This window comes from Saimiri boliviensis, chromosome 9 (assembly GCF_048565385.1).
Source record: "Saimiri boliviensis isolate mSaiBol1 chromosome 9, mSaiBol1.pri, whole genome shotgun sequence".
NCBI classification, from domain to species: Eukaryota; Metazoa; Chordata; class Mammalia; order Primates; family Cebidae; genus Saimiri; species Saimiri boliviensis.
The window spans coordinates 125,455,662-125,476,428 of record NC_133457.1 but is presented as its reverse complement, the minus strand read 5'-3'; the positions used below and the strand labels follow the sequence as shown (position 1 = coordinate 125,476,428).

Genomic DNA, 20,767 nt, shown 5'->3' with positions numbered 1-20,767 from the left:
AGGGGGCCCGGGGCGGTGGCTCGCGCCGGTAATCCCAGCACTTCGGGAGGCCGAGGCGAGCAGACACTTGAGGCCACGAGTTCAAGCCAGCCTGGGCAACAGTGAAACACCAGCTCTACCAAAAATACCAAAACTAAGCCGGGCGCGGTGGCTCAAGCCTGTAATCCCAGCACTTTGGGAGGCCGAGGCGGGTGGATCACGAGGTCGAGAGATCGAGAGATCGAGACCATCCTGGTCAACATGGTGAAACCCCGTCTCTACTAAAAATACAAAAAATTAGCTGGGCATGGTGGCGCGTGCCTGTAATCCCAGCTACTCAGGAGGCTGAGGCAGGAGAATTGCCTGAACCCAGGAGGCGGAGGTTGCGGTGAGCCGAGATCGCGCCATTGCACTCCAGCCTGGGTAACAAGAGCGAAACCCCGTCTCAAAAAAACAAAAGAAAACAAAACTAGCCAGGTGTGGTGGCCCATGCTTGTAATCCCAGCTACTCCGAGGGCTGAGTACCCCGGGAATCGGAGGTTCCAGTCAGTGGAAAACGCACCAGTGCACTCGAGCCTGGGAGACAGAGCGAGGCCCCATCTCTAAAAACACAAATAGGTCAGGCGCTGCTCGAGGACCTGGAGGTGCAGTGGCCTCGGCGCCCCGGGTAAGCGGGACTAGGTGTTTGCAGCCCAGACCGTGCAGCGTCCTCAGGCTCTCGCCTGCCCACCGCTTGCTTCCTTCTTTCCTTCGGAGGCTCCACTCCGCTCCCCGGGGTCACCGTGTGCTTGGTGGCTCACGCTCACAGCTGCGTGCTTACCTGCTCTGAGGTCCCCAGGTGTGTGCGCTCACCCTCGATGGAGATGTTGGCATGGATGCTGGCAGCCCCAGCCCCCACGTTCTGAAGGGAGTCACCGCCCAGGCAGGCCTCCACCGTCTCGGGGCAGAGCTTGTCCTGTTCAGTTGCCACTTTTCACTACCATAATGCTTCCCCTGGAAGCATGTAGTTGATCTAAAGATTCAGGTTTTTTGCTTTGGAAAGTGTAGCTATTTTTCATTTTAAAATTATGTTAACAAGTAGTTATTTTTATGTAAATACTTTTAAATGTCTTCTTAATTTCTAGTATGGTAAATGTCAATAAAGCTAATGTAAACAAAAGCTCTCTGGGGTCCTGTGTAATTAAGAATCTAGAGGGTTCCAGAGTCTAAAGGGGTTGAGAGGACTGACACAAAGCTCTGTGACCCGCTGGCGACAGGTGCCGCTGACTGGTACCGCAGCCCCATCCTCGTGCCCACGTGTGAAACAGAAAAGGCAGAAATGAGAAAACCCAATCCAGCTTTCCGGGGCACGAGGCTGGCAGGCAAGTGTCGCTTGTTTACGTCACAGTGAAGCAGCCACAAGGGCCGTGTGTGCAGAAGCCAAGGCAGAAGCCAAGAGAACCCTGGACCCAGCATTTCCTCTTCCTGGGGGCCCTGTGGCTGGGGACAGCTCAAAAACCAAAAACTGTACAGAACTCTACCTACCCTTCAAGGCTTCAAAGGAAATTCCCACATTTCTGCGAACATATCTGCAGAAATATAAGCCACAGCCAGCCGGGCGGCCCATCGCCCGTGCACGGGCTCTGCGAGTGTGGGATGTAGCAGCCGGAGCGCCCAGCAGCCCAGGAAGCACACACAAGGCGTGGAGGGCGTGTGACCAGCGCAGCATGGCTGACTTCCAATTGGTCGCTGAGGGCAGTTGGTGGGATGTCTGCAAAATGCCCACAGCGTCTAGAAGAGCAGCCTCACCAGGACACGTGCATTCGGCTTAAAGGATGTGGATTAAGAAATCCTCTAAAGGAGATTTCTATTCATCCTGTTAAGCAAAAAAAAAAAAAAAAAAAAAAAAAAAAAAAAAAAAAAACCCAGCCATGCACAGTGACTCACACCCATAATCCCAACACTTCGGGAGGCCAAAGTGAGAGGATCCCTTGAAGCCCAGTTCAAGACCAGCTTAACCAATACAGTGAGATCCTGTCTTTACAAAAATACAAATTAAAGCAAGGCCAGGCGTGGCGTTGCATGCCTGTAGTCTCAGCTACTTGGGCAGCTGAGGTGAAGGTCAAGGCTGCAGTGGGCTGTGACGGCACCACTGCACTCCAGCCTGTGTGACAGAGCAAGACCCTGTCTCAAAAAAAGCCCCGAACTGTGAAGAAAGCACAACCCAATGCTCTCCACGTCGCCACAGGCTCCTCGGGTGAAAGGCTGGGCAGCAGAGCCGGGCTTTGCCTCCACGTGGGCGGAAGACCCCTCTGGACATTTCACCAAGGAGATCACAGGTGGCAAAGGCATGGTGGCAAGCTGCCCGACACCATTATTCATAAGAGAAATGCAAATTAAATACACCTACCAGGCTGAAAGCAAATGACGGAAGGTGTCACGCTAGGGTGGGAACAGCAATGGCACAGCTACTTGGGAAAAGTGTTCGGCGGGGGTAGGGTTTTGGTTTTTTTTTGTTTGTTTGTTTGTTTTTAGACGGAGTTTCGCTCTTGTTACCCAGGCTGGAGTGCAATGGCGCGATCTCGGCTCACCGCAACCTCCGCCTCCTGGGTTCAGGCAATTCTCCTGCCTCAGCCTCCGGAGTAGCTGGGATTACAGGCACGCGCCACCATGCCCAGCTAATTTTTTGCACCTTTAGTAGAGACGGGGTTTCACCATGTTGACCAGGATGGTCTCGATCTCTTGACCTCGTGATCCACCCGCCTCGGCCTCCCAAAGTGCTGGGATTACAGGCTTGAGCCACCGCGCCCGGCTGTTTGTTTTTTGAGACAGAGTTTCGCTCTTGTTACCCAGGCTGGAGTGCAATGGCGCGATCTCGGCTCACCGCAACCTCCGCCTCCTGGGTTCAGGCAATTCTCCTGCCTCAGCCTCCTGAGTAGCTGGGATTACAGGCACGTGCCACCATGCCCAGCTTTTTTGTATTTTTAGTAGAGACGGGGTTTCACCATGTTGACCAGGATGGTCTCGATCTCTTGACCTCGTGATCCACCTGCCTCGGCCTCCCAAAGTGCTGGGATTACAGGCTAGAGCCACCGCGCCCGGCCCGGGTTTTGCTTTTTTTTTAAACTTTATTTTTTTCTTGAGACAGAGTCTCGCTGTTCCCCAGGCTGGAGTGCAGTGGCTCGATCTCAGCTCACTGCAGCCTCCTCCTCCCAGGTTCAAGCGGGTTCAAGCAGTTCACCTGGCTCAGCCTCCTGAGTAGCTGGGATTACAGGCACCCACCACCACGCCCGGCTAAGTTTCGCATTTTTAGTAGAGACGGTTTTCCACCATGTTGGCCAGGCTAGTCTCGAACTCCTGAGCTCAAGTGATCCACCCACCTCAACCTCCCAAAGAGCTGGGATTACAGGCATGAGCCACCGCGCCTCTTGGTCTTTCTTAACATTTAAAAAACAGACAAGTCACAACCCAGCGGAAGGCAAAGAGTTCTGGTTCCCCCGGGTGCTCCTTGGGCTGCACCGATGCCGGGTCCGCACCCAGCATCCGTCATCGGTCTGTCTGTGCTGCCGTTAACACCTCCCCTGACCAAGCAGTTTATAAAGGACAGAAACTCACTTCTTAAGTTCTGCAGGTTAGGAAGTCAGCGTCAATGGGGCAGCAGGCCTGGCTGTCTGGGGACAGCTGCTCTCTGCATCTGACATGGCGCTGATGCTCTGTGCGGCAGACCAGGCACGATGGGCTAAGCCTCCCGAACTCCAGGCTCAGGCAGTGATGGTGGAGCCCCACAGCCACACACCTGGAGCATTCCGAGGGCCATCTGTCCCTCTGCCGCAATCACAGTGACCACTGGGACAACTGTGTCTGCCCAGCTCACCCTCCTGAAAAGCACCAAGGTGCTGGGGCCACTTAGGGCAGAGGCAGGCAGCCGGAACCTGCGGTTGGCGGCATCCCCACGCTCTGACCCCCACACCCTGGGCACTTCACTGCTTCTATAGCAGTAGCTACCAGGGGAAGGGGGTCCATCAGAGCCTCCTGCTGCTCGGAGAACCCGGGTGAGCCATCTACCACGTGTGCTGCCCGACAAGTGTCACAAGCATCCCCAGTCCCCTCTCCACAGGGCAGTTTTTGGAAATGAGCCATTTGCGTGGCCAATCCTCAGGAACACACGGTCAAGCTCTGGTAACTGGGCATGAGGACTCATTGAGAGCCGATTTGTGGCCCTTTTCAAAAGGGCCAGAACGGCTGAGATGGTGAAAAACTGCTCAATGTAAAACAGATGTCAAGTGCTGCCCAGCCTCAGAACTTGGAGGCTAACGTCTTCACAGATATATACGCAGTCCAGCACTGACAGTTACTAGGTAAGATAAAGTCAGTGCGCTCTGCTGGCATCTTTTCTCAGCTGCTGTGTCCATGCTGCCCAGTGGGATGAAGGGCACTGGAGGAGCAGGCGGGCACAGGCACAGCGGGGGCTGCGGGCCTGCGAGGCGCAGGTGGCAGGAGCGCCCGGCTGCGCACCATTGCCCTCTGCAGAGCCGCCATCGCTCTCGACATCTGGCCACGACAGCCTTGCTCCCAAAGCCCACCCAGTGAAGGGCCAGCTGTAAAGTGAACTTTGTACCCAGAGATGGCAAACGTGGCTTTTGTCTCGAAGAAATCTTCTGTTAGCCTGTAGAAAACAGTGAGGAATCATCATTTGAGGGGTCCCAAGGAGACCCAGCTCCTGCACTGCCTGGCTAGCAGCAGGAGCCACAGCCACGTTCTCGGCCACAGTAGGGTCCTTGTCTTTTGTGCCCACTTTACACACAGGCAAGTCCAAATGTGGCCATCAGAGAAAACTGACCGTCGGGACCTGTGGACGGACTGAACTCTCCTCCGGGTCCCACTGCGCCCCTTCCCTGCGCCCTTTGAATTCAGGGTTGCCCAGCACAATGGGAAGCTCGTCAGAACTCATCACCCTCTTTGCTTTGTTTTCCGTCAGGGACGAGGACTTGTATAAACCTGTAAATCCCCATTTCTGCTGGGGAGAAATTTCCCCCAAAGAGCAGGACACCTTGCGAGGAGACCTCTAGGCGTTTCTCTTGTCCTGTTTTCACCTCCTGACCTCGTGTTCAGATGTGCCTGGCAAGCTGTGGCAGGTCCTTGGTGTCCCAGGCCAATGCCCCAGATGGACAGCTCCATGCTGACATGTGGACACTGGGACGCCCAGAGGCCATCAGGGTGGCACACGGCACTTCTCCAAGAGTTGGGGCCTGCTGGGTCTGACATTGGTGTCCCCTGCAGCAGACTGCTTATCGGGCAGAGTTGTAGCCCTGACCCTCCAGCCAGCAAAGATGTGGTGAACTCTGGGGCTGGCGTCTGGAAGGGGTGGGGAGCACCTGCAGGCGCCACTCTTCCTGTGCCAGCTTTCCCACTTGCTCACAGAGGCTGAGAAACAGCACATACAGGTGCCTCCCCCGATCGAGGCATCTGGGCTGCTGGCTCCCTCTCCTTCCAGACAGCAGTCTCTGAAGGGTCTGGCCTCAGGGCAGCAGCAAAACACCAGATGCCCATCAGGGCCGGGGACCAGGGCCAGCTGTCCCCACTTCCCACAACCCAAGCCTCGCCCAGTGAGAAGGCTGCAGGTGCTGGTGACAGCTGACCCTTCACCCGCCTTGGACACCAGGGCAGGGCGGATGACGGGCACGGCCGGAGGCGCAGATCCACGCCGTTGTCCTGGAGGCTGCTGAGCAGCAGCACGTGCCGTGAAGCCAACATGTGCCCCGCATACAGCTCTCCAGGATGCGCACGCTCACCTCCGTCTCCAGGGGCTCACAACACACGTGCCCTGAACCAGTGACCATGGAGCCCAATTCTAATTTCAGTGAGGGGCAGAATCAAACCCAGGTATTAGGTTCTGCTGGGGAAAAAGCTTGCCAGATTTTTCATTCCATAAGGACATCCTAAATTACAGGATTAATTTAAAAAACAACCAAGGGCCTCGAACAGTGGCTCACACCTGTAATCCCAGCACTTCGGGAGATGGAGGCAGGAGGATTACTTGAGCCAAGGAGGTCGAGACGAGCCTGGGCAATATAGTGAGACCCTGTCTCTACAAAAAACATTTTTAAAAAATAGCCAGGTTTGGTGGTATGCGCCTGTGGTCCCAGCTACTTGGAAGCTGAGGCTGGAAGACTGCTGGAGCCCAGGAGGTCGAGGCTGCAGTGAGCTGTGATGGCGCCACTGCACTCCAGGGCAACTGACCCTGTCTCCAAAAGTGAATAAAGCACCAAGACCTTGTTCAAGGCCACACTCACAGCCAAACGTGTGGCCGAGAAGGCCATCACTTTCCACACGTGAAGGGGTGGCATCTTTATTAGAGAGGTTTAACATTCAATAGATATCAGAGGTGACCAAAGGCAGGTGATAGTTTATGTGTTAGCATTTGCAGAAATAACAACAAATCATAAAAAATTAAAATGACCCTGACACACGGCTGCTTTCACAATCACCTTCCTGCTGTTCTTCCTCCACCTGCGCTCAGGGACAGCAGCGGTGGGGCTGTCTGTGCCGCCGCCAAGCCCCTGAAATACCAGGAGCCTGGCCCTGGGAGACGACTTGGAACCAAATCACTGGCAAATTACCTTCAGCAGTGAAGAGTGGAGTGATCAGTGAGAAGCCGCTGAACTTTCCGAGTCTCACCCTTTGACGTGTGCAGCTTTCAGTCTTTGCTAGAGAATGAGCCCACTCACAACCACGGTCCGGAAAAGCAGACGACCCTCCACCAGAGGCATACGGGCTCCGCATTCCAGCCGTCGGGGATTTCAAAGTCTCTTCCTGGACTCACGTCACAACCCTAAATCCTCAGACCCATCTGAAAGTCACCGAGCGGTTCTGTTCAGATGCTTCTGAGTGGCTGGTTCAGAGATCGAGGCCCCGGGGATGACTGAGCCCCAGACACCATCTTTCCAGTTTCCAAAGCTATGAAATCAAGCTTTCAAAATGAGAGACTGCTTCTAGCAGTGCTTCCGTCACAGATGTGATGTTGAAGCCTTGACACACGCCGGTGCTACCTCCCATTCAGAAGTGCTGGCCTTAGTAACCTACACTCCATGCAGCTCTGTGTGTGCGTGTGTGTGCACACACAAGTGATGGTGTTTCAAAAGTGGTCCACTGTGATGTCTTGTGCTGACACTTGTACATAAAGAAAATGAGTCATGGCCAGGCACAGTGGCTCACGCCCGTAATCCCAGCACTTTGGGAGGCCGCAGCAGGCGGATCACCTGAGGTTGGGAGTTTGAGACCAGCCTGACCAACATGGTGAAACCCCATCTCTACTAAAAATACAAAAATTAGCTGGGCATGGTGATGGGCACCTGTAGTCCCAGCTACTCAGGAGGCTGAGGCAGGAGAATTGCTTGAACCTGGGAGGCGGAGGCTGCAATAAGCCAAGATCGCGCCATTGCACTCCAGCCTGGACGACAAGAACAAAACTCCGTCTCAAAAAAAAAAAAAAAAAAGAAAATCACTCACTTGATAAAGGTGAATGCGGAGATGGACGCATACCTATTTTTGGTTAAATAACTTTAATTACACCACTGTAAGTAGATTCTGCCTCTGAGCCTCCCACAGCACACAACCAGATGTGATTATCACTTCTATTTTATACATGCATACCGGGAAAAACGGGAACACAAGAGTGCTATGGATACAGGCAAAGTGTGTTAAGAAATGACCCCCGTGCGACGTGGGCGTGGTGCGCTGCGGGGCCGGGCCTCCTCCCAGGCGGGAGCAGTCTCGGGATCTCGCGTCCGACTCCCAATGCTTCTGCCCGCTCTGGGTGTTCATGGTGATGCTTCATTTTGGACAGTATAAACCGGTGATTAATGCATATCTTGCTCTTCAGCAAAATACTATTCAAGTAGTTTTAACTTAAATATTTTAAAAGTAATTTTTACATTATTGAAGATTGTTAAAAAATACAGAATCTGACAACTTTTCACTCAATCTGATGCTTTGAAAATCTTCACTTCTGTATTACCGTAATTTAGAAAGCAATCCTGGCCTTTATAAAGCTCTCTGCAGGATTATTTTCAAGATCCATCTTTCCCCCACTGGTTCGAGATTAAAAGGCTTTCAGAAACCTTTTGCCATTGTAAGGAGAACATGGACCCCTTCCCATACTTCCTTTAGCTACAAAATCTATGACCGAGAGAGTGCCGGACGCTAAACAAGCCCCAGCTGATTCTGCCACATCAAAGGGCGCCGTGAAGAATTTCCCTGTTGAAACCTTAATGAAGACGATGATCCCACGTGAAGCTTTATGAAGAGACTGCACAGCAGAGTGAAATGTTTGGCAATCAACAGTGAATCAGAATTACATCCTCGATGGTGCTATCTCCACAAACACAGTCATTAGAAAAGTTGGCTTCTGCTGTGACGAAGCTCAGAGTGGTCACCCAAGGGAGTCCAGCCTCGCGGGCCTCCGGTCCCGGCCCCAGGACCCTCCAGTCCCTCAGTAGATATCTGGGCAGTCAGAGAAATTCCGCTCGAAGTAATCCCCTGCATACAACCAGTCGGGGGTCCCAGTGTAGGGGTTATTGCCTGGGTAGAACCACCTGCCAGACACAAGGGAGGGGTCAGAAGATGCTCAGCCCAAAAAGAAGACACAGCCCTGGTTCTTCTGGGTGCAGGAGTGTGCTCCCCTCATTCGGCACCATGACAGCAACATGGGTTTTAAAATGCAGCCCAGGGTGGCAACTTCAATTGAGAATTACTGATCATGTGGTCACGTGAATGCTGGAACCTAAAGATACCCAGCCACCCATGTGGGTTTCAGTTCCTGACATCTGGAGGGTTGAACTCAACACAAAACCTTCACACTGGGCCCTTATCAGGGAAGTTACTGGAGCCTAAATAACGCTTCTCCCTTTTCAAGGCAAGAGCAGTCACTGTGCTCACATGTGCTTTCATTTAAAGCAAACCATTTGTTTTTTTAATTGAGGGCAAAGGAAGACATTCTAGGCAAAGAGGTGGCGGCACTGGGCCTGGGTGTTGGGCCCGGTTCAGACCCCGTCCACAGCCCCCGGCTGGCACTCAGGGCCCCAGGTCCCTAGGGGCTTCCTCAGTGTTGGGGCCAGTGGGGTACGGGGGGCACTCACAACAGAGAAGCCATTTTCTTCAAAGGACAAAAGATCATTTTTTCTCAGTATTTTTTTTAACACTTAAAAAAAAAGAAAGGTTACTTATTTTGAAGCTGATTTTCCTCTGCATTACGGGCAAATTCTAAACAGCAACCCATTAAAAGGCTAATATTAAATTGAAAGCCCAAAACAGTAAGAATTGGTTTCAAAAATGCCAACCACAGAAGTCACTGGGTATCACTGTTATGGGGCCTTGAAAACGAATCCCATAAGTATGTGGCCTAACGGAATGAAAAGGGTTCAAAAACACCTGAGGATTTTTGTTAACGGACTAACATTTTTTACTTATATGCACATTTTAAAATGATGCTTCTTACAGGATATTATTGACTGACTCCTCATTAAACGGTTCTTTGTCTTATGACTATTACAGAACAAAATATGCCCAGCTTAGGACAGTTCAGGAAACAGGGATAGTGTCCCCGCAGCTGACGCTGTCTAGTGCTTCTGTGAGACTCACGTGGGCACAGGCCACCGTCCCAGCCTTCATGCACACAGATGCCACAGCACAGCACGTGGCATTTGAATTTCACAAAACCTTTCCGGGTCACGATGTGAGAGCAGCCTGGGCGGCGCTGACCGGAAGATGTGGTATCGGTGCAGCCTTCACACAGTGAAGGACGTGGCCTTCACACAGTGCCCCCTGCCCACATGTGGGGGCTGTGGCCTCTAGGGAACCTCACCTATACACTCACCATATATACACTGAAGGGAGCAGTCACATTCAGGCAACATTTTCTCTTTAACTTTGCCACAGCTGAGAAGAAAGCTTTGGGCCAATACACCATGAGGCCCAGCAGAAGACCCAGGTCTGAGGCGACAGGCACTCTGCACAGGCCACCCCAGCCAGGTGGTCTCGGCAAGGTGTGTGCTAAACTGGGGTTGGCTCTTACCTGTGCAGTGGGAACCACATGGGTCAGGGGCAGTCGCGGGTTAATGGAGTCATGGAAAAGCAACTGCTCAGCCACAGGGGTGTGAGGTGGTAAGAGGGCCCCCTCACTGTCCCCGGGTGTGTGTGTGGGGTCCCCTCACTGTCCCCGGGTGTGTGTGTGTGGGGTCCCCTCACTGTCCCCGCGTGTGTCTGTGTGGGGGGTCCCCTCACTGTCCCCGGGTGTGTGTGTGGGGGGTTCCCTCACTGTCCCCGGGTGTGTGTGTGTGGGGTCCCCTCACTGTCCCCGCGTGTGTCTGTGTGGGGGGTCCCCTCACTGTCTCCGGGTGTGTGTGTGTGGGGTCCCCTCACTGTCCCCGGGTGTGTGTGTGTGGGGTCCCCTCACTGTCCCCGCGTGTGTCTGTGTGGGGGGTCCCCTCACTGTCCCCGGGTGTGTGTGTGTGGGGTCCCCTCACTGTCCCCGGGTGTGTGTGTGTGGGGTTCCCTCACTGTCCCCGGGTGTGTGTGTGTGGGGTCCCCTCACTGTCCCCGGGTGTGTGTGTGTGGGGTTCCCTCACTGTCCCCGGGTGTGTGTGTGTGGGGTCCCCTCACTGTCCCCGGGTGTGTGTGTGTGGGGTCCCCTCACTGTCCCCGGGTGTGTGTGTGTGGGGTCCCCTCACTGTCCCCAGTGTGTGTGTGTGGGGTCCCCTCACTGTCCCCGGGTGTGTGTGTGTGTGGGGTCCCCTCACTGTCCCCAGTGTGTGTGTGTGGGGTTCCCTCACTGTCCCCTCACTGTCCCCGGGTGTGTGTGTGTGGGGTCCCCTCACTGTCCCCAGTGTGTGTGTGTGTCTCCTCACTGTCCCCGAGTGTGGCTGCCCCCAGGTGCGTGGTGTCCCCACTGCCCTGCCGTGTTGCGGCCATCACGCTCACCGGGTCTGCCACTCTGCCGCCCCCTTGGCCCGTTCCCGCCGCGCTTCTCTCTGCTTCTCCTCCAGCCGCTCCTTCTCTTGGCTGGCCAGATCTAGGGTCCAAGCAAACGGTTCAGGTCAGACAGAGACCTCAGAACCGCCCCCACCCCCCAGGCACCTAGACCTCTAGATGGCATGTCCCATTGTGGCTGGAAAGCTGCAGACAACAGGTTTTGTCATCAGGAGACCAAACGTAATCACAGCTGCCGAGGCCAGCTGCCCCTGCAGCAGCGGGGCCCCTCCGACATGGAGCTCAGTGGGGGGTGGGGCTGCGTGTTCTCCAGCAGGCTACTCAAGGTGCAGTCTGCGGTGCAGGGGTCTGGAGCTCACGCAGAGCCCCAGCACCACCTGAGACCCTAGTCGCAAGCAGGCACTCCGGAAGGAGTCAGCCCAAGCCCTGGCTGCGCAAATGACGGCCCATCTCTCAACAGAGACGAGTTCCCTTTCCACGTAGCTTTCCAGGGTAACGGCCACGTGGCTTCTCAGTGTGACCAGGGTTTCTCTCCTAAAACATCACTAACTCAAGCGAGGCTTGGTGGCTCACGCCTGCCTGCAATCCCGGCACTTAGGACACTTAGGAGGCCTGAGACAGGCAGATCGCTTGAACCCAAGAGTTGAAGACCAGCCTGGGTAACAACCCCATCTCCATAAAAAATAAAAAAAATTAGGCCTGGCGCAGTGGCTCAGGCCTGTAATCCCAGCACTTTGGGAGGCCCAGGCGGGAGGATCATGAGGTCAGGAGTTCGACAGGAGCCTCACCAACATGGTGAAACCCCATCTCTACTAAAAATACAAAAAACTAGCCAGGTGTGTGGCAGGTGCCTGTAATCCCAGCTACTCTGGAGGCTGAAGCAGAAGAATTGCTTAAACCTGTGAGGCAGAGGCTGCAGTGGGCTAAGATCATGTCACTGCACTCCAGCAGGGTCAACAAGAGCAAAACTCCATCTCAAAAAAAAAAAAAAAAAAAAAAAAAACCCAACAAAAACAAAACCTCGTGAAAATTAGCAGGGTGTGGTGGCATGCACTTGTAGTCCCAGCTACTTGGGAGGCTGAGGCAGGAGAAATGCTTGAGCCTGGGAGGTTGAGGCTGCAGTGACTGCACCACTGCACTCCAGCCTGGGTGACAGAGAGAGGTCACATCTCTAAAAATAAATAAATAAATAAATAATCACTAACTCAAAACACAGGACACTTTAAATATACCTCCCTAGCCAGAAGTTCCACTGCGGATTCGACCTAGATGAGTGAGTTGTGTACCTCCCATGCTGCAGATGAACGCTGCGTGCACAGAGCTCACCGGAGCGTGAGGCTGCAGGACACGCCACACACGTGCCGTGGCTGCATGGATCCTCACAGTGCAACACATGCAGTTTTCACAATGTCATTCATCTTAACTTTAAAAATAAAAAATCAGAAACTCGCACTTTGTTTTTGAGATAGGGTCTCTGCCTCCTGGGTTCAAGCAATTCTTAGGCCTCAGCCTCCAGAGTAGCTGGGATTACAAGCACACGCCACAAAACCTGCCAAACTTTTTATATTTTTAGTAGAGACAGAGTTTCACCATGTTGGCCAGGCTGGTTTTGAACTCCTGTCCTCAGGTGATCCACCTGCTTCGGCCTCCCAAAGTGCTGGGATTACAGGCGTGAGCCACCGCACCTGGCCTTGGACTTGTACTTTCTGTGTATTCTTTTTCATTTAACTTTCTAGCAATGTAACTTCATTCACAAATTTAGTTTATTTACAAAAAGGTTTGGTCTGAGGCAGGCGAGAGCTCTTCAAAGTCCTTTGCCGCAGACGGTCTGAGAAGCCTGGCTCTAGAAGGCCGCGGCCTGTTTGTTTAAGGAAAGGGGCCAGCCCCTGCAGGGGACAGCCTGGCTTCTGCCGGCGGGTGCTCTGTACTCCCCACCTGAGCCAGGCCGTCCTCGGCCCCAGCTCCCCCGGGGGCGCAGCACGCACCCATGTCGCCGTTCTCCATGCCACGGATGTCGGGACGCAGGCGGCAGTCTGTGGGCGGCAGGGTCTTCTCCATGCCCGTCTCCAGCTCGTTGAGGCTCACGGTGAAACTGGTGAAATTATACATCTGCGGAGCAGGCACAGGGACGCGGCCTCAGCAGGGCCTCCGAGCCGCAGACCATGCCCCGAGACCCCCAGTGGGCCCTGGAAACCCTGCAGGTGCTACCTGACTGCCACCACCAGAACCCACTTCCGCTCGCGCCGTCGCACAAATGGAATGCCTCTGCCACCTTCACTGAGCACTTACCTCGTGCTGCACCTGTAACGTTTGCAGTCTGAGGTGTGACAGCAAAACACACACGTTTCTTTTTCTGTCGTCACAATGTCATCGACAGATTTGTCACCAGCTTGCTGGAAACACTCTGGCCAAGGCCACCTGTCTCCCACTGCTAAACTTCTCAGCTTGCACCTGCTCCTTCCCTGCCCTCACCACAGCTGCCCGCGGGTCCCTCCTCTCCACCCTCCAGCTGCCAAAGCCTCAGCCCTGGGAGCAAGTTAACTTGTCATGTCGAAAACTGGAATGCTTAGGGTATGACAGTCACCCCGTGCCCAGGATACCCTGAGCCTTGCTCTGCTTTGCTTCTGGCTTGCAGCTCTGTCTGCTCTGCGCCTCCTGGACAGCATGCCCGAGCAGGCCTGCGGCAGCGCTGTACACCCCCAGGGCCCTGGGCCCTCTCAGGTCCTCCCGCCACAGCCAGGCCCTGCAGCCACCACCCATGTCCTCCCTCTTCTGTTGCCCCTATTGCATCTCAAACAGCCAGAAGGGCCACAGGAAACATCAACCGCACCCATCACCCCCTGCTTAAATGACTTCCATGGTGTCCCACGTCATTCAGAGCAGAAGCTGAAGTCATCTAGGGACCCCTGCACCCCTCCACCCTCATCCCCATGGCCCCCTTGGGCCTTCTGGCCCTCACACACTAGTCTACTCCAGGGGGTTCTGCCTTGGCTGCCTCCTCTGCCCAAATGCAATCCCTGGACAACCCTCACCCCATGACTGAAGCCACAGCACTCAGATGCCCTCCCTGGCACCTAAGGCACCACTGGGTTCTCAGGCGTGAGTCCACCACCCGCCCCGCCTCCCTGCTGGGGCCTCTTCTGCCTGGTCCCCGTGCCCGGGCCCACAGTGCCCGGCAGGCAGGTGGACTCAACAGATACACTGAGCCAAAGGTTCCAAGCACGAGTTATCTTGAAAGAGATTTCCATGAAAAAAAAAAAAAAAATCCTAAATACCAATAGTATCAATGGCAGGCCACAGTGTCTCATGCCTGTGGTCCCAGCAACTCAGGAGGCCAAGGCAGGAAGGCTACTTAAGGCCAGAAGTTCGAGACCAGCCTGGGCAACATAGGAAGATCTCCTCTCTACAAAACATAGAAAATTAGTCTGGCATGGTGGCACACGCCTGTGGTCCTAGCTACTCAGGAGCCTGAGGTGGGAGGATCACTTGAGCCCAGCAGCTGGAGACTGCAGTGAGATCCCGCCACTGCACTGCAGCCTGGGTGACAGAGTGACACTCTGCCTCTATTAAAAAAGAAAACAGCGAAACTCCATCTCAAAAAAAAAAAAAAAAGAAAACAGCGAAACTCCATCTCAAAAAAAAAAAAAAAAAAGAAAACAGCATTGTTAGACCCGTCCATGCTGTGCTCAAATAATGACAGCGACTGTTGAGGCAACACGCTCAGAGGTGAAGACTTTGCTTCCTTTTCTGTATTTTACATGTTCTGCTCTGTTTACGGGACATACAACATTTTATAAGTTGCATATATTTTGTCTATAAATAGGAATTTATAAAAGATATCAAGATATTACATTACGTGATTATATTTATCATAAACCACATATCAGTTACTTTGTTATATATACGAAAGACATGTCATTTACTAGATATTTAATAAAATTTTCAGTGTAATTTTCAAAAATAAATATCGCAATGCATTTAAACAGGTGAACTGACAAGTTAGAAAAGCAATCTCCCAGAGCAGGTCTGGAGGCCTCTTTGGTAAGACGCACTCAGCGCAGGCCTTGGCAGGCAACGGCCACGTGCCTGTGCGATGTTCCCGGGAAGCGCAGGTGTGCGCCCCGCAGGCGGCTCCGGCACGCGGCTGAGCTGCGTCGGCACCTCGACCTGCGCGTCCTGCGGAGCAGCGGTGCCGACCCCAACAGCAGACCCCGACAGCGGGTACCCAGGCCGGCCGGCAGACACAGGGCCCGGATGCAGCTCCAGGGAGCGCAGAGGCCCGCCCCAGTGGCGAAGGCACCCCGTCTGCTCTGGGACAACAGGCTCATGCGAGGTGGCAGACAAGGGCCCAAGGACAGGGAAGAGCCGAGGGGCTGGCCCAGGGCGTGCCGAGGCAGGTCTGACCTGGGCAGGCAGGGGCGTCAGGCCACAGAGGGGCACAGACCTGGGCAGAGTTGGGGGGCCGCGTGTTGATCCTCCAGAGCAGCTTGCTGCCGGGGATGACCTGCACCGTCTCCTGGGCCACAGGCACGTCGTCAGCAGCGTCGCTCTCAGCCTTCCTGGAGCCGTCCTCCTGAAACACATAACCCTGCTGTGTGGCCGCCCAGCGAGGTCAGCTACTCTCAGAGGGCCCTTCGGAGCGGTCACCACGCCTGAGCACGGCCAGACGGCCTTGGCCTTTCTTTTGTTTTTTTTTGAGACAGTTTCACTCTTGTTGCCCAGGCTGGAGTGCAATGGTGAGACCTTGGCTCACCACAACCTCCACCTCCCGAGTTCAAGCGATTCTCCTGCCTCAGCCTCCTGAGTAGCTGGGATTACAAGCACTCGCCGCCACACCGGCTAATTTTTTGTATTTTCAGTAGAGACGGGTTTTACTATGTTGGCCAGGCTGGTCGGGACTCCTGATCTCTGGCAATCCACTCAAGTCAGCCTCCGAAAGTGCTGCAATTACAGGAACGAGCCACCGTGCCCAGCCTTTTTTTTTTAAACTAAGGAGAAAATGGAATTTCCTCCCCAGTCTATCCCCCGTCTGTCACTGTTCGGAGAGGAGCTGGGCCCCAGTCCCTAAAGCAGCTCACTCTCCCTTCGTGGGGACGTGCTGTCTATTCTAACTGACACTCAAAGAGAAGACGACGGCAAGTCGGTAGCAGGGCGTTTCCTTTCCGGAGGAGCAGGCACGTGAGCGGGCACTCTACGGAGTCAGCGTGGCTGTACGGGCGATGCCTTCCACGTGACACGCTCGTTCACGCTCACGGCGCCTCTCCGGAAGGCCGGTTCTGGGACTTGACAGCTTTCCCTCCATCAAGAGTGACTCGTGTGGGGGTGTCAGGGCCTCTCGGCATTTGGGACAGAGCCCACTGCACAGCACACCCTAATGAAAAGACAAAACCTGCCTCGTTGCTTTTCTAAAGGAAGAGAATGGTTACCAGACGCCGCCGTTGAGGGAGACGGCTGGAAACGAGGGAGTCAAAGCCCGGGGCTTCCTGCATCAGCGGGGCTGTGTCACACTGGCTGTGGGCCACCTGAGGCCGGGTGACGGAGAGCCGCGGTTCAAGGACAAGCGTTCACAGAAAACACTCCTGTTTTTAGGTCACCTCCAGGAGCAGGAAAGCATCAAAAGACATCGCTAAATGGGTTTACCCTTCCAGGCCTGTATAGTCTGTGAGCAGAATTTCACTTTTTAAATAAAAAAGGATGATTAGAAAAGGTGTCCACCAGCACACATAAAATACTACCATGTAAAAACAGGATCCTGGAGGAGGCTGAATGTTTTTGTCAAATAAATATTGAATGTTTCAGGTTTGGTGCATTCCAATTCATTATGTGGAAAATGTGACCCCTCTTTTGAACCATCACTTATTTTTAAGCTCAAGAACAACCAGTCTTAAGGTAATCAGTATACCAAAGCTCTACGGGGAAAATCTTGCCAATACTTTCTGGCTGTTGAATATATTATCTGGTACTCACAACTAAAAACAAAAAATTGAAATTCACTTTATTTTTTAAATACGTCTAAGCTAATTTGAAGAAAGCGAGATTTACTAAGGACCCAGAAGTCGGAGCTTCCAGAAAAGTGTGAGGTTCCCTCAGGCACTTCCAGCCATGGGGGCGGGTGGACTATGACTCCAGGGCACCGGTGCCCACCGTTCATAGCAGCAGCTTCTGTGCAACTGAAATACAGATGCATCGGTGTTGTGGCTCATGCCTGTGATCCCAGCACTTTGGCAGGTCGAGGCAGGAGGACTGCCTGAGCCCAGGAGTTCAAGAGCAGCCTGGGCAACATAGCAAGACCCCAACGCTATGAAAAAATAAAAATAAAAATTAGCCAGGCGTGGTGGTGCACACCTACAGTCCTTGCCACTTAGGAGGCTAAGGAGGGAGGAGGCTCACTTGAGCCTGGTAGCTAGAGGCTGGGAAAAAAAACGGAAAGAAATACAGATAAACTCCCCACTGATACTAGAACCCACAACACGCAGTTCATCTGGACAAATTCTGCACGTTCACCTCTCCTGGTGGGGCCCAAAGGCTCCCTGGGCCCCCGACAGGTGAGCTACGGGCCGCAGCACCCGACAGCCCTCAGCACCCAGGGCGCAGCCCCCCGGGGACGCCCCAGCCCTTACCAGCCTGGCCTTCCTCAGGTGGTCGCCTCTCCTTTCCTGCTTCTTGAAGGATTCATACGAAGCGGGATCTATGCCCCACAAACACTCCGTCCACTTGCCGTAGATCATAAAGAGCTTCTTTTTGCTGTAATTTAGTGAGATTTGTAAAGCCAAGTTTTAGTCATCACAAACCATTTGTCTCAACATGCAGCACCTCAATGTTGCCCCTGGGATAAACCCCTCAGGCACGTCGTCTTACGCGTTTGGGGACATTCTCTGGACATAAACACAAAGGTGAGTATTTGCATTCTGGGACCATTCCTAGCCCTGATAGACACCAAGAAAGGAAAACGAAGGGCCAGAAACCCAACGGCCGGCCGGCCCACGGGGCGGCAGGAGGCGGGAAGGGGCGAAGAGAGGCAAGCTTTTTCAAGTGGAAAGCTGCCTGTGCCCACTGACAATCCGAAACACACCGAGTGTGCACATGTCCGTCAGTGCTCTCCTCCCAGCGGGGCCGTCACCACCGCTTGCCAGATCTCTGGCTCCCCGCCTGCCTTCATTCATCAAAAACAACCCCGAGGCCTGTGTTGAGCTGCACCAGAGCTCCTGATTCCAAAAGGGACGACGCCAAATAGCGCCAGGCTCCGTTTTCTTTCTTTTGGTCTCTTGCTGGGAAGAGTCCACCGCAGCCACAGACCCCCTGGAAGCGCAGCTCTGAGAGGCCCAGGACCCAGGAGGGCACGGCGTCTCTGCGTGCCGACAGAGCCAGCACATGGACACCGGGAACTGGGCCGGGCCACACCCAGCAGGCAGCCTGGGGACAACTCTGTGTCTCCGAGGACCAACCACCCTGAAATTTAGGGTGGAAAACCAGAAAACCAGAACACGCTTGACACGCACTCACTGAGGGGGGGTGAGTGCTGGCCTGGGCGCCCCTGCCCGCTTCTGGAAATGGACATCCAGCTGCTCTCTGGGCTGAGTTCCATGGGGGCGGGGCGGGGGGGAGGTCAAGGCACTGGTGACTGCCACCCCATCCATCATAAAACTGCTGTCCCTTCTAGGTCCACACATTTATCCTCTCGTGTTTTAGGGGAGAAACAGTCAGTTATAAGCCTGGGCATTTTATTTTACAGGCTGTTGAAACAGGTGCATTTCTGATACACCACAGAGGGTGGACAGAGCAGAAACATCACCCGTCTTATTTTTTTTGAGATGGAGTCTTGCTCTGCCATCCAGGATGGAGTGCAGTGGCATGATCTCACTCACTGCAACCTCCACCTCCCGGGCTCAAGTGATCTTGTGCCTCAGCCTCCCGAGTAGCTGGGATTACAGATGTGCACCACCACGCCCATCTAAGTTTTGTATTTTTAGCAGAGACAGGGTTTCACCATATTGGCCAGGCTGGTCTTGAACTCCTGGCTTCATGTGATCTGCTCACCTCGGCCTCCCAAAGTGATGGGATTATAGGCATGAGCCACTGCAGCTGGCCCAACTGTTTCAAACTGGGGGCTAGTTTTTCATGGGAAACATATAGATTCCAGGAACTAGAAGGATCCTCATAACATTCTATGGCTCAAATTCTAAAGTAATTAACCCAAATGGGGAGAACAAAAGCTGAGAAATTTGTTAAAACAGTACTGACCATTTTTCTACTCACAAAAACTTGTGAAAGTCCCTGATTTAAAGACTTGAGTGAACCAGTCACACTGACACCCCACGAGTTAACATCTGACTCTCGCCTGACAATGTGCATGGGATGCCGGTGGGGGAAGAAGTTTGCACGGCCATGCTCCCACCTCAGCTCCGCTGCGGAACCACAGTCTCCTCTCACCTTCCAGCACAAACAGTTGGCTTCTCAAGTCCATTTTATTGGCCGGGCTCGGTGGCTCACACCTGTAATCCTGGCACTTTGGGAGCCTGTGGCGGGTGGATCATGAGGTCAGGAGTTTGAGACCACCCTCGTCTCTCCTAAAAATACAAAACTTAGCTGGGCGTGGTGGCACGTGCCTGCAGTCCCAGTTACTCGGGAGGCTGAAGCAGAAGAATCACTTGAACCCTGGAGGCAAAGGTTGCAATGAGCCAAGATCAAGCCACTGCACTCCAGCCTGGGCCACAGAGCAAGACTCCATCTCAAAAAACAAAAAAAAAATTTATCAAAACAAGATGGCCCCAGTAACAAGTCGCCTAGAAACTACATTCAAAAATACCCTTTATTTCTTTTTATCCTCAGTAACCAAACGTCTTTCCTAAACAACAAAGAGTCATGTTGTGGAGCGTGAACAGACGGCACTGGCACACGCAGCCCAGCAGTGCCCGAGCCCTCAGCGCAGACACGCAGGCTGCAGTGGTACCCAGGGACCACCTGGCAAGGACCTACTTTTTGTCTTGAATGTGTCCTTCCACTCTGTGAAGTTCTTTTCCGAATAATCCACACGGTTTAAAGTGAAGCACACACTTATGTCCAGTTCTGTGGGAAAAACACGCACAGGTTTCTGCTGTGAGACAGCAAACAGCCAGAAGGGCCACCTCCGTAATGGGAGAAGTGAGGTGGAGGCCCTGGGGTGGGCAGGGGGACAACTGGGAATGGGCGCGGTGGGCCTTTGGAGCGAGGGACATGTTTGAAACTGGCAGTGGGATGGCTCCATGGACCGGTCCACTTGCTAAAAATCACTTAGGTGTCCACTCAGAATGGGCGGATTTTAGGATGCATCGATCACACCTCACCAAAGTGGTGAAAAGGCAAAGCCCACCCATCGTGCGCTCCCGGGATCAGGCATTCAAGCCTGGACAGTGGCTGACCGCTGCGGACGGCCACTGTGCTGTGCCTGGCAATGGGACGGCTCTTGGGCACAGTTCAAAGCCTGAAAGTCACGATGGGGACTGAAAACAAAGCCGTGAACAAGGAGCACCCATGGCGATGCAGCACCCGTCAGAGTCAACTCCAGGCAGCTGCCGGGCCTCGGCCAGCTGGGACGTGGCAGTGGCTCGTGAGGCTGAGCGAACCCCACCCAGAGCCTCACATGCTCTCCCGACAGTGGGGGCTGTCACCTGTGGTTTAGAATCTCCACCGTCCCGTACTGCTCTATCCACAGCTGCCCGATGATGACGTTGTGCACACAGCAGGTGGGGTTGCTCCAGGTGTAGGCTTCATTATGCCTGTGAGGACACCAGAAGATAAGCTGTCAGAGTCCAAAAAGGCCAAGACACGCTGTGACCTAAGATGC

The 20,767-nt window shown here is 53.9% G+C and overlaps 1 protein-coding gene across 6 annotated transcripts in view; it reads right to left on the bottom strand.

The window, feature by feature from the left end:
• Window positions 1-6,227: 6,227 nt before the first annotated feature.
• Window positions 6,228-20,767, bottom strand: part of OSBPL2 (oxysterol binding protein like 2) — a 58,619-nt gene continuing 44,079 nt past the window's right edge. For all 6 annotated transcript variants that reach the window (XM_074406744.1, XM_039479586.2, XM_039479585.2 and 3 more), the window contains 7 exons: window positions 20,592-20,699; window positions 19,921-20,010; window positions 17,565-17,688; window positions 15,389-15,517; window positions 12,930-13,053; window positions 10,936-11,026; window positions 6,228-8,552 (listed from right to left, as the gene is read on the bottom strand). In XM_074406744.1, the coding sequence (XP_074262845.1) occupies window positions 8,450-8,552; window positions 10,936-11,026; window positions 12,930-13,053; window positions 15,389-15,517; window positions 17,565-17,688; window positions 19,921-20,010; window positions 20,592-20,699 (769 nt within the window). In that variant the 3' untranslated portion in view covers window positions 6,228-8,449. The remainder of the gene's footprint in view (window positions 8,553-10,935; window positions 11,027-12,929; window positions 13,054-15,388; window positions 15,518-17,564; window positions 17,689-19,920; window positions 20,011-20,591; window positions 20,700-20,767) is intronic.